The following is a 17678-nucleotide window of genomic DNA, read 5'->3' on the forward strand; positions in this document are numbered from 1 at the left end:
GAAAATTGGTCCGATCTATCTTACTCCTCATCAGAGGAGGACGACGAACATTACACTAGTAAGCAACTAATTCTAAAACACTGAGAAATATAGAAATGTATGCAATTACAAATTACATGACCCTCCCCTGGACTATATTTAAAAAATACTAAACCCTCCCCTTGACTGAAATTGAAAAAGCATGACCCTCCCTCAGTACCCATACTGTACATTTCAATCCGTCCCTAAACACAGGCCTTCTCCAGTTCTCTTTCTGGTACTCTTGCCACCCAGGCCTCTTTAAGAGGTGTTGGTGTTGGAAACCAAGAGGCAACAGTTGCTGCTGCAACAATTACCTGGTTATTACGAGGTTAGTGTTAATGACTGTGATAAGACTATTGTCAGCTTTCCTGTTAAGGGGTTTTATTTTTAAAAAGCAATCTACATTTTAGATGGCACAGGCATGCTGGGAAGAATCCTATTTGCCTGGCTTAAAGGGTGAGTTTTGATTTGTTTTGTAATCTACTATTAGTAGTTTTCAATATTATTTTTCAAATGTTGTCTTTCTCTGTGTTTTAGGAAATACTGGCATCCTGTCGGGCTGTATCACCGCCTGGTACGGCAACTGCTCCGCCCACAACCGTAAGGCTCTCCAGAGGGTAGTGAGGTCTGCTCAACGCATCACCGGGGGCAAACTACCTGCCCTCCAGGACACCTACACCACCCGATGTCACAGGAAGGCCATAAAGATCATCAAGGACAACAACCACCCGAGCCACTGCCTGTTCACCCCACTATCATCCAGAAGGCGAGGTCAGTACAGGTGCATCAAAGCTGGGACTGAGAGACTGAAAAACAGCTTCTATCTCAAGGCCATCAGACAGTTAAACAGCCACCACTAACATTGAGTGGCTGCTGCCAACACACTGACTCAACTCCAGCCACTTTAATAATGGGAATTGATGGGAATTGATGTAAAATATATCACTAGCCACTTTAAACAATGCTACTTAATATAATGTTTACATACCCTACATTATTCATCTCATATGTATACGTATATACTGTACGCTATATCATCTACTGCATCTTTATGCAATACATGTATCACTAGCCACTTTAAACTATGCCACTTTGTTTACATACCCTACATTACTCATCTCATATGTATATACTGTACTCGATACCATCTACTGCATCTTGCCTATGCCGCTCTGTACCATCACTCATTCATATATCTTTATGTACATATTCTTTATCCCTTTACACTTGTGTGTATAAGGTAGTAGTTTTGGAATTGTTAGTTAGATTACTCGTTGGTTATTACTGCATTGTCGGAACTAGAAGCACAAGCATTTCGCTACACTCGCATTAACATCTGCTAACCATGTGTATGTGACAAATACATTTGATTGGATTTAATTTGAAAAGGAATAAACTGGACTCTGAGGCCAAAAAATGGAGGTAGGGATGTCAAGAATCACCAAAGTGAGTGTTCATTGTGTGTTATGGAATTATTGGGTATGTCAATGCTTGTGCTGTTTTCCTTAGGCTTGTTGCTGATGTTCTCAATGATATCGCCATGTTCATGGAAATACTGGCTCCTAACTTCCCAACATGCTTCACTCTAACTGTGCTCTGCTGGAATATTCAAGGTAAATCTGAATACCATATTCTCACTAGCATTGATTTTGCAGATAGCAACCAGCTATTTTGAAGCTTTTACTTGCAATGTCCTAATATGTGGTTGTTTTACCTACTTTGGTTGAATGCACTGATTGTAATTCACTCTGAATAAGAGCGTCTGCTAAATGTAAATGTACACTGTTCGATCTCTCTCTGTGTTTGTCAGTCCATTGTCGGGGTTGCATTTGGGGCCACCAGAGCTGCTTTGACTCTTCACCATGCCCGCAGAGACAACATGGCGGACATCTCTGCCAAAGATGGCAGCCAGGTGCTCCATACATATTTCTCTACTTGATGATACAGTAACTAACCCATGGCTTTTACTGTCCTGTCTGCTTTAAGATGAGGATCTTATTGTAATTCATGTGTTCTTTACAGGAGACTTTAGTGAATCTGGCTGGACTGCTGGTCAGTCTGATCCTTATTCCTCTTGTCACTGACAATCCACTGTGAGTCCTCTATTGCACTGCTTACACGGCCACTGTATGAGATAGGACATGACAGCTCTATATAGCTAACCTATTGATTATTCGATGGAGATTGATCTGTTTTCCATCCCTTCTCATCTCCTCAGGCTGACGTTCGTCCTCTTCTTCCTTTTCACCATCCTCCACCTTTTTTCAAATTACAAAGCAGTGCGTTCGGTTGTCATGGAGACACTCAACGAAGCTCGGCTTGCTATTGTGCTCCACCAATACCTGAGAGATGGACGGGTCCTCGGTCCAGTAGAGGCCAATCATAAAGAGCCTGTATTATTGGGTATGGCTGACATTCAGTGAATAATAAACAATGAAATGGCTTGTTGATCATTATGGCGATCAACTATCAATGGCTTTAACATACTTTTCTGCTGTTTTTTTTTTTTTGAGTTCAGGAGGACAGTGCCAATCAAACTGGGAGTGAGGCTAGGGGAACTTGTTAATACGTAAGTTGGTCTGGCTGGACTGCTGGTCAGTCTGATCCTTATTCCTCTTGTCACTGACAATCCACTGTGAGTCCTCTATTGCACTGCTTACACTGCCACTGTATGAGATAGGACATGACAGCTCTATTTATTATGTACATTTTGGTGTGAAGTGTGCTCAGATTTGGATGTTCATGCTCAATGATATCATTTCTTTCATTTTGTAGGTCATAAGACCTTAATTTGGCCATGAAAAACAACCACAAGCCCTTCCTTATCGGAGTCAAACGTGGTGTGTATAACATCTTTCAGTAATCCCCCACCAACTGCTGTACTCAGTTGTGATGTGGGTTGTTTCTAGATGGATGTACAGTACATCATGATAGATGGTGTATGTCATCTGAGTGTTATTGAATGTGCTATTGAATGAGCCCTTAGGCTCTGTGTGTGTTTGTTTGGGACCAGATGCATCTGTATGTGATGAGATCAGGGCTGTGTGCCGAGCAGTGTGCCTCTGCACTGTGTTTACACCCCGTCTCGCCACTAGAGGGGGCTCTCAAACAACTCTCAATGTCACACAGCAACAGTGAGCCTTTAATGATCATCTTTACATGACAGTTTAAACCAATGTCTTTGTCAATGCTGTGTTATAACTCTGTTATCCCCTTTTCCTCTATGTTATCCTTTTCCCTTTCCCTCAAGATCATTGGGAGCTGGTGCATGAGAGTCATAAACTTATGGACCAAATTTTTCAGCCATTCCTCAAAGGTAAGCTCAGTGTAACAAGGTGTGCTCAGTCAGTAGCTGTTTACTCCCACCGTGTATGTTGGGATGTTGTCAGTGGCGTCCGTTCAGCTAAACCTAGGGTATGCCCCTCTCCCAAGGAATTGTTTGGAAGTTGAAGCTCATTTACTGCATTTCTAGACAGTTCAAAATGCTATTTGGAGAACAGCAAAAAAACAATAAAAATGATCCCAGCCATTAATTATCACCTCAATATTGGGTTTAAAGGTCTGTGGAATGGTGTGTAAAATGTCAACCACTACTCAACTTCCTAAATTGCCTCATTTACTTGTGGAACAGCACATACAATGAACATGAAATAGATGCATAATACAGGCTAACAAGTCACAACAAGGACGATTTTCAAAATGCCGATATCAATGTTATTTTATTATTATTTTTTATCCCAGGCCCCGTCCCCGCAGGAAGGCTTTTGACTTTTGATAGGCCGTCATTGTAAATAAGAATTTGTATCAGGTATCAGGTGCATAAAACAGCTGGCCGTGAATGTAAACTCTGCCAGATAAATCATAAACATGCATTGAAATGAAAAGCATAGGCCTACACAAAATGACTTACTTAGGCCTACAACTGACAAGGACGCATGACTCGACCAAAGAATGTCCAAAATCACGAAATACAAATGGAAAATCTACACGTGCCTTTTTAAAAAGGGAGCTAAGGCCCCTTTAAATGTCACCTTATCAAACCATAGAGATAGATAGAAGTTTCATCTTTTATATGTGCCATCGTAGCGTATATGAGCAGCGTCATTGAGGCAATCTTCATTTTGAAGTAGTCAATTTTCTTCACTATTGGCTGATCCCTCCTGATGACCCGGTTGGACATGACTCGAACACGGTCACCAGGAGGGCTCAGGCAATGAAGTTGGAAGTCCCATCCAGTTGACTACATTAAAATGGTGCTGCCCATGCTAAAATGGCCCTTTGGCCACTAGAGGCCTCTATCATTCTCAGTGTGAAACCTATATACAGTATTTCCAGTAGTTACATTTTCTCTTATTGCGCTGCATAATGTGTGCGCCAAGCTCATTTATAATTTCTGCAATATTCACCAGGGAAGGAAAACATTCAATGAATATTGAGACATTTTTATCAACAAGATGCCTCAGATTATTTAAACATTCTATTAACCAACGATGTGGCACTGAAAATATTGATGTAAACTTCCCTTTTTCAGGACCCTGTCTTTCAAAGATCATTTGTAAAAATCCTAATAACTTCACAGATCTTCATTGTAAAGGGTTTAAACACGGTTTCCCATGCTTGTTCAATGAGCCATAAACAATTAATTAACATGGAACGGTCGTTAAGACACTAACAGCTTACAGACGGTAGGCAATTAAGGTCACAGTTATGAAAACTTAGGACACTGAAGAGGCCTTTCTACTGACTCTGAAAAACACCAAAAGAAAGATGCCCAGGGTCCCTGCTCATCTGCGTGAACGTGCCTTAGGCATGCTGCAAGGAGGCATGAGGACTGTAGATGTGGCCAGGGCAATAAATTGCAATGTCAGTACTGTGAGATGCCTGTAAGGCAGGTCCTCACCAGACCTCACCAGCAACAACGTCGCCTATGTGCACAAACCCACCGTCGCTGGACCAGACAGGACTGGCTAAAAGTGTTCATCACTGACGAGTCACGGTTTTGTCTCACCAGGGGTGATGGTCGGATTTGCGTTAATCGTCGAAGGAATGAGCGTTACACCAATGCCTGTACTCTGGAGCGGGATCGATTTGGAGGTGAAGGTTCCGTCATGGTCTGGGGTGGTGTGTCACAGCATCATCGGACTGAGCTTGTCATTGCAGGCAATCTCAACGCTGTGCGTTACAGGGAAGACATCCTCCTCCCTCATGTGGTACCCTTCCTGCAGGCTCATCCTGACAAGACCCTCCAGCATGACAATGTCACCACGCACAGAACGAGCAGTATGGCTGATTTCCTGCAAGAACGTAATGTCAGTGTTCTGCCATGGCCAGCGAAGAGAGGACCTGGGATCAGAGGGTGAGGGCTAGGGTTATTCCCCGCAGAAATGTCAGGGAACCTGCAGGTGCCTTTGTGGAAGAGTGGGTTAACATCTCACAGCAAGAACTAGCAAAATTGGTGCAGTCCATGAGGAGATACACTGCAGTACTTAATGCAGCTGGTGGCCACACCAGATACTGACTGTTACTTTTGATTTTGACCCCCCCCCACTGTTCAGGGACACATTATTCCATTTCTGTTTGTCACATGTCTGTGGAACTTGTTCAGTTTGTGTCTCAATGTTGAATCTTATGTTCATACAGATATTTACACGTTAAGTTTGCTGAAAATAAACGCAGTTGAAAGTGAGACGTTTCTTTTTTTGCTGAGTTCAGTAACCAACGAAGGGGCGGCTCGCTCAATTTGTTCCTCGGGCCAGCTTGTCGCCATCTGATAGTGCAACTTCTGTGTATGCAACACATTACTATCTTGGTGCTCATATTTAAAAAGTGCTACATCCACACTATAGCTAAATAACTTTTGCAAGCAAGATTGTTAGAATATCTCATTTTAATTCAGGAAGATGGACAAGCAAGATTGATAGCGAGTGGTGGAAATGCATTATACCAGAGGCAGGTAGGGATTAAGGATGCAGGCAGAGGATGATGATGATGATGAAGTAGACCTACAGCAAGAAGTTGAAGATAGTTAGCCCAACTAAGTAATCATGAATGATTTGCATATTCTCAATAATCATTCCGTCACAGCATGACAATGCACATTTGTTATAGCCTACAATTGTTTGTTTTTAAGGCCAAAACCAGGAAACCAAACTTGCTCTAGCCTACTGGGTGAATGAATGAAAATATAAATTAGCTCTACAGCTTTCATAACCCATATTTTAATGGCAATAAATGCTTTTGTTTTTGAACGGCCACCAAAAAGGAGGGCTCCCCCACCTCCCCAATGATCTCCTGGCTATCAAATAAGACAGTTCAAATGCCGACATCAAATTCAAAGCATTCAGCACACTGCCTAAATTGCTGCCCGACAAAGCAAACTGCCACTGTCCCTGCTTTCTAAAGGTGATAAATAAGAGTTTACTCAGGCCGTTAACCATTGAAGAAAAAATGGTCACTGTTCCTGTCTGTATAAGTGGGCGTTTCCTCTCTCACATGAGCATGCTTTACCCATGTGAGCTCGTGGTTCCTCCATAATATCTGGCATGCTCACGCAAGAGAAGGAACAACTGTCTCTGGTCTACTTATTGTCCGCTCCCGCCCCGTCAGGGGCAATAAGTAGACAAGAGTGGCCCTGCCCCAATCAGAAAAAAATGATTTGAGTCTAATTTACATTTTTGGTCTTGAGCGCCATACCTAACTGACGCCCCTGGATGTTGTAACACTGGTCAGTCACCATTGTTTGTGCTTCATCTCTTCTAGCTCTGGAGGTAGCTGGATGGCAGACCAGTCGAACCCTACTGGACTGGAATGAATGGAGGGTGGAGTGGAAGAAGAAGGGCAGTTAAAGGAGTGGCAGGGTCTCTGGAGAGCAACAACTGCAAGGCAATAGGCTGAGCTCTCTGTCAAACATTCATTGTGAGATGCTCAAAGATTAATATGCTCAGATTCATTTAAAGGTTTTTGTCCTTTTTTGGTACATTTTATACAACTTCAGAATAAACTTGACTTTAACTTTAACCATCTTATGTCCAGTGTGATATTACTAGCCCCTGAAAGTAAGCCTCTGACTAGCCTGATACATCATCCAGTGATAGCCAGCTAGCTAGTCACAGTCTGGCATAATGCAATACAATAAATATTTGGAAAATGAATAAAATTACATTTGAACTTAGTCTGCCCATTTTTCTGGGGGATTGGTCCTTTTGAGACCAAATATTAAAAGGAATGTACTGGCTCCCGAGTGGCTCAGCGGTATAAGGCACTGCATCTCAGTGGAAGAAGCGTCACTACAGTCCCTGGTTTGAATCCGGACGTGATTGGGAGTCCCATAGGGCGGCGCACAATTGTCCCACTGTTGTCCGGGTTTGGCCGGGGTAGGCCATCATTGTAAATAAGAATTTGTTCTTAACTGACTTGCCTAGTTAAATAAAGGTTCAAAAGAAATTATATTAAATCAGAATTTCCAAACGTGGGTCCCACTTCTCTGCTTGCCTCATGTCAAAATAAAAGTCAGTGACAAGTGATCGCTTCCCACTGGGCACACTGTCATTTCCACGTGGATGATTGGCTAATAGTTGGTTGATATGTTGATCAATGAGATTCCAACCTTCCCACCGGACTGGGAATGCGCACTGGAGGCGCCCACTCAAAAAGACAGCCAAAAGAAATGCTGTGACTTTAAATGGTTCTTTTTCGAAATATCTGATTTTGATAATTATTCACACTCAATACTTTGTCAATACTTTGTAGAAGCACCTTTGGCGTCGATTACAATTTTGAGTCATCTTGAGTCGTCTTGGGTGTATCTGTATCAGCATTGCACATATGGATTTGGGGATTTTCTCCCATTTTTCCCTGCAGATTTCTCAAGCTCTGTTAAGTTAGATGGGGAGCAGCGGTGAACAGCAATCCTCAAGAATTTCCACACATTTACATGAGATTCAAGGCTGGATTTCAGCTGGGCCACTCAAGAACTTTCACATTCGTGTTCTGAAGCCATTCCAGCGTTGCTTTGGTTGTATGCTTGGGGTCACTGTCCTGTTAGACTGGGGCCGTGACCAAGTTAAGGTCATTTACATTCTGAAGTATGTCATCAAGGATTTGCCTGTGTCCTTGCCGCTGAAAAGCATCCCCATAGCATGATGCTGCCACCACCATGCTTCAAGGTAGGGATGGTGTTCGACAGGTGATGGGCTGTGTGCCTGGTTTTCTCCAGACAGCCTTATGCTCGGAGTCTTTCACATGCATTTTTGCTAACTCCAGGCGTGCTGTCATGTGCCTTTTTCTCAGGTGTGACTTCCATCTGGTTATTCTCCTATAAAACCCAGATTGGTGAAGTGCTGTAAAGACGGTCGTCCTTCTGGCAGGTTCTTCCATCTCAGCCAAGGAACTCTGTAGTTCTGTCAGAGTGGGCATTTGGTTCTTGGTCACCTCGCTCAGATGCTCAGTTTGGTTGGACAGCCAGCTTTATGCAGAGTCTGGATAGTTCCATATTTTTTACATTTCCCAATGATGGAGACCACTGTGCTCATGGAAACTTTCAACACTATAGATAGTTTTATAGCCATTTCCAGATATATTCCTCCTCACAATTGTATCTAGTCGATCACCGGACAGTTCCCTGGACTGTCAACAGTGGGAACTTATAGACAGGTGTGTTTCTTTCTAAATAATGTCAAAACAATTGAATTGGCCACAGGTGGACTCCAATCAAGTTCTAGTGACATCAAGGATGATCAGAGTATATTGGATGCACCCAAGCTCAATTTGGAGTGTCATAGAGAAGTGGTGTGAATACTTAAGTAAATAAGATATTTCTGGGTGCAATGTAATCAATTTTGAATTCAGGCTTTAATTCAATAAAATGTGGTATGAATAATATAATTTAAGGGGTATGAATTCTTTCTGAAGGCACTATAGAGAGAATACAGTAGATGGCATGTGTGAAAAAGTGATTGATGATCTAATTTCAGTGTCACTGTCATGGTTGTCGGAATAAATATCGGACCAAGGCGCAGCGGATGTTGAGTTCCACATAATAAAGTGACACTTAACAAAGACAAAAACAAATAAACACTAAACTAACAACGAACTGTGACTACAGAGGTGCTATGAGCACTCAAAACAATATCCCATAAAACACAGGTGGAAAAAATGCGTCTTAAATATCATCCCCAATTAGAGACAACGATAACCAGTTGCCTCTAATTGGGAACCATATCAAGCACACTAACCTAGAAATATGAAAACTAGAATACAGCATAGACATACATGTACTAAATCACCACCTAGTCACGCCCTGACCTACAGTCACGTGTTAATGCCCTTTTATGGACATCCTGTCCGGATGTTCTCACGCTATAGAGTGAGTGCTTATGTAATATGATAGTGCAGCTCTTCCTTTGAAGTAAAGCATATGTTTGCAATAAAAATGTAATGTTGATTGATGTGTAGTGACTTTGTTGAACTGTTGAATGTGTTTGAACATTTGAAACAGTTGGGAATGGTGTGATTGATACAAGTGAAGGACATATGGGTTACATTTTCTAACCAGACGATTCAACAGTGAAGATTTTCACAGCTGCCTCAGCACACTTTTTCAGCCAGAAACTGGGAGTTTTTCACCTTCGTTGCGCATGAGAGAATGGCTTTAAGATAAGACTTGCTCTATGTCAGATCGAACAGGCCCTGAGTGGAACATCCCTGCTTGGGTAAGCATTGGAAGAGGTAGTCTGTGGTCGAGATGATTTGAAAGCCATAAGAATCTCTTCAGTGACTTATAGTCCAGACTCCAAAGTGACAATTTTAGGTTGTGCCGAATTCAATAGCTCAAATGCCACCAAATCTGTTAACACATACAATTGAAGTCAGAAGTTTGCATACACCTTAGCCAAATATATTTAAACTCAGTTTTTCACAATTCCTGACATTTAATCCAAGTAAAAATTCTGTCTTAGGTCAGTTAGGATCACCACTTTATTTTAAGAATGTGAAATGTCAGAATAATAGTAGAGAGAATGATTTATTTCAGCTTTTATTTATTTCATCACATTCCCAGTGGGTCAGAAGTTTACATACTGTACACTCAATTAGTATTTGGTAGCATTGCCTTTAAATTGTTGGGTCAAATGTGTCAGGTAGCCTTCCACAAGCTTCCCACAATAAGTTGGGTGAATTTTGGCCCATTCCTCCTGACAGAGCTGGTGTAACTGAGTCAGGTTTGGAGGCCTCTTTGCTCGCACACGCGTTTTCAGTTCTCCCCACAAATTGTCTATGGGGTTGAGGTCAGGGCTTTGTGATGGCCACTCCAATACCTTGACTTTGTTGTCCTGAAGCCATTTTGCCACAACTTTGTAAGTATGCTTGGGGTCATTGTCCATTTGGAAGACTCATTTGCGACCAAGCTTTAACTTCCTGACTGATGTCTTGAGATGCTGTTTCAATATATCCACATAATTTTCCTACCTCATGTGCCATCTATTTTGTGATGTGCACCAGTCCCTCCTGCAGCAAAGCACCCCCACAACATGATGCTGCCACCCCCGTGCTTCACGGTTGGGATGGTGTTCTTTGGCTTGCAAGCCTTTTTCCTCCAAACATAACGATGGTCATGATGGCCAAACAGTTCTATTTTTGTTTCATCAGACCAGAGGACATTTCTCCAAAAAGTATGATCTTTGTCCCCATGTGCAGTTGCAAACTGTAGTCTGGATCTTTTATGGCAGTTTTGGAGCAGTGTCTTCTTCCTTGCTGAGCAGCCTTTCAGGTTACGTCGATATAGGACTCGTTTTACTTAGCATATTTTTGTACCGGTTTCCTCCAGCATCTTCACAAGGTCCTTTGCTGTTGTTCTGGGATTGATTTGCACTTTTCGCACCAAAGTACGTTCATCTCTAGGAGACAGAACGCGTCTCCTTCCTGAGTGGCATGATGGATGCGTGGTCCCATGGTGTTTATACTTGCGTACTATTGTTTGTACAGATGAACGTGGTACCTTCAGGCGTTTGGATATTGTTCCCAAGGATGAACCAGGCTTGTGGAGGTCTACAATGTTTTTTTTTAGGTCTTGGCTGATTTCTTTTGATTTTCACATGATTGTCAAGCAAAGAGGCACTGAGTTTGAAGGTAGGCCTTGAAATACATCCACAGGTACACCTCCAATTGACTCAAATTATGTCAATTAGCCTATTAGATGCTTCTAATGCCATGACATCATTTTTCTTGAATTTTCCAGGCTGTTTAAAGGAACAGTCAACTTAGTGTATGTAAACTTCTGACCCACTGGAATTGTGATACAGTGAATTATAAGTGAAATAATCTGTCTGTAAACAATTGTTGGAAAAATTGCTTGTGTCATGCACAAAGTAGATGTCCTAACTGACTTGCCAAAACTATAGTTTGTTTACAAGAAATTTGTGGAGTGGTTGAAAAACAAGTTTTAATGACTCCAACCTAAGTGTATGTAAACTTCCGACTTCAACTGTAGATTGAGAAATTAATAAATACATCTGCACATAAATAAATGAGCAAGGAAATACAAATATACTGACCAAAATGCTTATTACATACATATCTGTATGTATTTAATTATTTATTAACACATTCATTCATGTATATATTTATTCATTTTTTATTTCTTCCTCCATATGATAATGAGGGGGTGTCAATCAACATCTGTGGGTGGTATCTAACACATCATTGGATGATCAATGTCACCGCACATTGCTTGATTGCTTTTGCCTGACTCTGATGGTCCGAAAAGTAAACAATCAAACTACACACACTTGAGAGATTTACAACCGGTAGATACTGTTGCTACAGTAGACCAGTTCTTCTGGCAGTTAGCTAGTATGGCTGCAATCAGGCGAGTAACAGCCAGAGACTTGGCAGTGCTGGCTAACGCTTCTGAAAACAACGCCTCTCCAGATTACCTGCTTTTCCATGTGGAGGTGTAACAGTTTATTTAACCTTAACTGACTTTCCTAGTTAAATAAAGAACAACTTCCTATTTACAATGACGGCCAAACCCGGATGACGCTGGGCCAATTGTGCGCCGCCCTATGGGACTCCCAATCACGGCCGGATGTGATACAGCCTGGATACGAACCAGACTGTAGTGACACCTCCTGCACTGAGATGCAGTGCCTTAGACTGCTGCGTCACTTGAGAGCCTCGAGTTAAGAACATACCGTAACCTCACTCCACAACTAGCTTGAAATGTCGCCGATGGAGCAATCCAATTGGTATCTTTTGTATAGCTCAATCTGTTTGCATGTTGTCAAGATGGCGGTCACCTCTGTTGGTGAGGTAGAGGAACATGGTTCAAGCCCAGTCAGAGGCAAGTTCAAGGAGGCTGCGCTATATGCTAAGCTAGCACACTTGACCCTGGTTATACTGGTGCTGTGACCCAAATCCACAGTTAGGCTCAGCTCGAAGGCTGGGGTTGCAGTGGATTGAGTTTAAAGAGGGTGAGTCTAATGGAGTTAAGAACGTATTGTAACCTCACTCCACCGCTATTTAAAAAAAATCCAATTGGTTAAATTGGTTCGCACATTGTCAAGCCGTTGGTCACTTGTGTTGGCGAGGTAGAGGAACCTGGTTCAAGCCCAGTCAGAGGCAAGCTCAGGGAGGCAGCGCTATGTGCTAAGCTAGCACACAAACCCCGGTTATCGAGGCATGCATTGAAAACTTGAGTCCGCTAGCTGCTACAATTTGGAGGAAGCTGCCCAATGACTTAGAGTTCAGGTGCAGCACACCATAGAAAAACGCCTTGTGGGCCACCATAATCACACCGTTTTTCAACTGGTCGTTCATCACAGGACCGTTAGTGTATTTATTATTACTTGTATTATTACGTGTTTTACTTTTCTATTATTTCCTTATTCTATGCATTGTTAGGAAGGACAATTAACCAAGCAATTCCCTGTTCGTCTACACCTGTTGTTTACAAAGCATGTGACGAACAAAATTTGATTTGATTTCACCGTTCTGGCATACTGAATCGAGCAACGCGCTGTGACATTGATTAACCAATGATGTCTTAGATACCACCCACAAATGTTTGATGACACCCCCTCATTATCATATTGGAGGACGAAATACATAAATAAATAATACAAATTAATACAATTAATTAAAGTGAGATTAATAATTATATATATATTTATGTGTGCTTCATTCATCCATTTATTTATCTCTGTGTGCATTTATTTACGTATGGATTTGTGGCAGGTTTGGTCCTCCATAGGTTGGAAGCCCAAAAGGGCTTATGTGAAAACCACACCACAAACACAATACACAAATATAAGTAAAATAATGAATTAAAAGTGAGTGAAATCTACCTGAAATCTGTCCACGTTAAGCAGATCCTTAATTATTAAACTGGCAGGGAGTTTTTGTATGGGGGGCAATGAGAGTGTCAGATATAGTCAAGATAAACATGAATTGCTATTTTGATAAGTGAGACTTATCTGGTCTAATAGAAGTTTCGTAATGATTAGGTTGTTACGAGTGTAGTGATATCAGTGTGATGCAAGTAAATTCCTGTCAACTTTGATTAAAAAACACTTTATATCGGAGTCTCTGTTGAACTTCAAGATGGTCTAAGCATCTCACTCTCCATTGAATACACATGGTTGACATCAACACTCCTCATGAAATATTCAAAATGATTATTCAAATAACAAAATGATTCCACAAATCCAAAGAGGAATAAGCAGGAGCAACGAATCCCATTGTCATTATATCATATCTGGTTTGATTATGTGTGGTGAGAGTGTGATACTTCCATCTGGTGGCATCCAGTCTTGCCAATTTAGGGACTTTGTCACTATATTTTTGCGAATTTTCAGAACCATTCAGTGACTTTATTGGTAAAAGGGTCTATCGACAAATTCAGTTACTTTTCAGTCTGCCTTTGGGGAGTTTTCACACCGACGGTTTCTATGTTTTCTTTTATCTAGTGATCCATCAATGATTTGGTTAATTATTAGCTATAATAAAACCAACCGTTTTTAAATGCAAAGTGGTAATCGGATGTCTAATACAAACTCAGCTTGCAAGCTTAACATGATGTTTGCCCTTACTCATACTTTTCTTGACCCAAAATAGGTTTACTACAAGCATTGTTTTTAAAATGGCATGTAAACAAACAAATTGACACATCTTGATTTCAGAGTTTTATTTTCAAAATCCACAACTAATCCACAAGTAAAACGTACAGTTTCACAGAAATGTCTATTTTTGAAATTGGCAGATTTTTTTCTGATTTAAGATAAACCCTGGTACTTTATTTGGCACTTAGGCACTTACTATAGTAATTTATTTAACATCTTGAAATGAGAATATGTTTTTATTATGTTGAACTCTTCATGACTGAATGTTAAAATTAGGTGAAATAAGAGTTACACTACACAAAAGGTACTCAATTGGTGGAACAACCCGCACACTTTCCTCCTCCCAGGTATTTTGTACCAGTTTCCATCTCTGTACAAATGCATGGTCTTAAAGCTATGGAAGATGGCAAAACATTTAATAATAATAATAATAATAATTGATTGGACTTACAGGGCACTTTTCTAGACACCCAAAGCACTTTACAGTACAAGGGAAAACCCACCACCCTAACCCCACTCACATACTTTTGCGATAAGTGCCATGGGAGTGACCACAAAGTTGGGACACCCGTTTAAGTCCCATCTTCTTCAATTTTATTGAGGAACATTACATTGTTCTTTAGCACTTCAACATTATTAAAAGGAAATTGTTGTAAATTGGTACAGTATACTGTATGGTATAAATTACAGTGATCTGTCTTTGAACTTCCTGCCTTTCTGTTCATTTCAGAAGCATTTTTTTATTTTGTTAAGCTGTCTTTCCCCCTGGTGGCATTCATACATCTTCGTGCACACAATTTGAAAGGGAACACCATTGAATGTGAGACCTTTACTCACCCAACTCTGTTTTTTTCCTGCGAAAGGCTGAGCATCTGTTGAAGATCAAGAATATGATATATTACTATTAGAAAGATAGGCTTGTAGGGAAACTAACAACGTTGCACTATCAAATAGAATAACTCCTCCATGCTTGGAATGGAATTCCTTATTCTAGATAGCTAATCTTAAGTGAGTAGCAGAAGGTTAGCCTCATACGAACCATCCTGATCTCGCGAGCTTACATTCTGTGTCGCGAAACATCATGTAAGTGCACGCGATCAGGATGTTCGTACGAAGCTTTCACTACAATGAAAAATAACTTTGGTGGTAATATTCTACACTCGGAATGTGACCCCTTTGCTCACTTTATTTGTCTTGTGATCAGTTACAATGACATTACGCTCATTACTGTAAACTTCTACGGGTACAACACCAAACATGAGAATGATGAGTTGCTTGAATCTATAGAGAAACATATACTTCATTGGTTATCTAAATTTCCCAATTTGTTATTTTTGATAGGAGGGGACTTTAACATTACAATAGATAATTCAACTGATAGATGGCCCACAGGTAGGCCAACCAATCAGAATTTTGGTTTAATACTTTTTATGGAAAAGTTTGATCTTACTGATGTATGGAGAGAGAGGTTTCCGGCAGACAGATCACTTGGAGTAACAAAACAGGTTCCAGACAGATTTTTGGCTTATATCCAAATGTATTGATGGTGAGTGTGTTACTACAAATATTTGTACTACTCCCCTCACAGACCATAGGGCTATTTACATTGATATCAAAATATTTACCCCTGATACAAACCTTGGTAGAGCATCCTACTGGAAGCTAAATAGCTCATTATTAAATAATGATATAGTTACATTTGAGGTTAAAGATCTGCTCTCACACTTTTGGGAAAGGGCTTGTGAAGAAAAATCTTATTGCAAGAACTGGGAGCTCTTTAAATTTGAGGTGTCCAAATATCTTAGAAAATATGGTAGTAATCTTGCTAAGACCAGAAGAGCTGAGGAGGAAAAGGTGATCATTAAGATAACTTCCCTTTCTCAGAGGTCCCCAGCCGACCTCTTGGGGAAGGAGAAGATGGAACTAAATGAGTTACAAAATAAACTGGATAATATATATAAATTAAAAGCAGAAGGAGCCTTTATTAGATCTAGGAAAAAATGGATTGAGGAGGGAGAACAGAATTCATCCTATTTCTTTAGACTTGAGAAATTTCACTCTAAAAATAACACTATCCATAAGTTAAACATTGATGGTGTTATTACAGATGACCAAAAAGTAATCGCTAAATACTGTAGCAATTTTTACAGAAAATTGTATAGCTCAACGTACTGTCAGGAATCCACAGATATGTTTTTTTAACTCACTGAATAATGTTCACTCTATCAGTGATATATAATATAAACAGTGTGATGAACCCATCAAAGTTGAAGAGATTATAGAGTCTATCAAACATCTAAAGAACCATAAATCACCAGGTGTTGATGGAATTACATCAGAATTTTACAAATTATTTTCTGAACAAGTAGCTCCCTTCCTTTTTGAAGTCTTTTTTTAGAGAGTATTAAAAACAATGTTCTCCCTCCTACAATGAGCCAGGGGTTAATAACACTGATACCTAAGCCTAAAAAAGAAGTGCTGCTCATCGATAACTGGCGTCCAATTTGTCTTCTTAATAATGACTATAAGATACTAGCCTTACTACTTGCAAAAATAATTAAAGAAGTCATGGATGCAATCATTGATGAAACACAGTCTGGCTTCATGAGGAACAGACATATTTCTAACAATGTCAGACTAGTATTAGACGTACTTGACTACTCAGACCTAATAACTGAGGAAAGCTTCATATTATTTTTAGATTTTTATAAAGCATTTGACACAGTAGAGCATCAGTTTCTCTTCCACTCCCTTGAGAGACTTGGCTTTGGGGATTTTTTCTGTAAGGCTATTAAGACTCTCTATGCAAATGGTAACAGCTCTATCAAATTTAAATATGGCACCTCACCTAGATTTGAGTTAAAGAGAGGAATTAGGCAAGGTTGTCCTATCTCTCCGTACCTGTTTTTATTAACCACCCAACTTCTTGCAAATTCTTTAAATAATAGTCCTGTACAAGGTATTTCCATAGCTGGTAAAGAAATTATTATAAGCCAGCTGGCTGACGATACTACACTTTTTCTGAAAGACGCTAACCAAATTCCCATATCGATCAATGTGATACAATCCTTTTCCAAAGCGTTTGGTCTATATCTTAACATTAATAAATGTGAACTCATAGCTGTCAAAGATTGTGTGACACCTTCATATTATGGTATTCCAGTAAAATAATAACTTACATATTTAGGCATAACCATTACAAAGGATCAGAAGTCTAGAGGCTTACTAAATTTTAACCCTCTTATTAAAAAAAAACAGAAGAAACTAAATCAATGGCTACAGAGGGACTTATCTTTAAAAGGTAGAGTCCTAATAACCAAGGCTGAAGGTATCTCTAGACTAACATATGGTGCTCTATCTTTATATCTTGACAGTAAAATAAGCAAGGAGATAGACCAGATGCTTTTCAACTTTCTTTGGAGAAACCGTACCCATTACATTAGGAAAACTGTTGTAATGAACACTTATGAGAATGGTGGACTGAATTTTCTGGACTTTACTACTTGAAATAATACTTTTAAGATCAATTGGATAAAACAATTC

At 40.2% G+C, this 17678-nt stretch overlaps 1 protein-coding gene across 1 annotated transcript; it reads left to right on the top strand.

The window, feature by feature from the left end:
• Positions 1 to 228: 228 nt before the first annotated feature.
• On the top strand, positions 229 to 7038 carry rusf1 (RUS family member 1; the record flags this gene model as incomplete). Its single annotated transcript, XM_065010295.1, is given in 14 exon segments — positions 229 to 349; positions 432 to 477; positions 1411 to 1443; positions 1531 to 1608; positions 1610 to 1634; positions 1832 to 1933; positions 2044 to 2114; positions 2240 to 2415; positions 2524 to 2590; positions 2797 to 2861; positions 3008 to 3093; positions 3095 to 3155; positions 3272 to 3337; positions 6781 to 7038. Coding segments are annotated over 14 exon segments (1083 nt in total), but the record flags the coding sequence as incomplete, so codon positions are not given.
• Positions 7039 to 17678: the final 10640 nt, after the last annotated feature.

This window comes from Oncorhynchus nerka, linkage group LG26, assembly GCF_034236695.1.
Source record: "Oncorhynchus nerka isolate Pitt River linkage group LG26, Oner_Uvic_2.0, whole genome shotgun sequence".
Taxonomy (NCBI): domain Eukaryota; kingdom Metazoa; phylum Chordata; class Actinopteri; order Salmoniformes; family Salmonidae; genus Oncorhynchus; species Oncorhynchus nerka.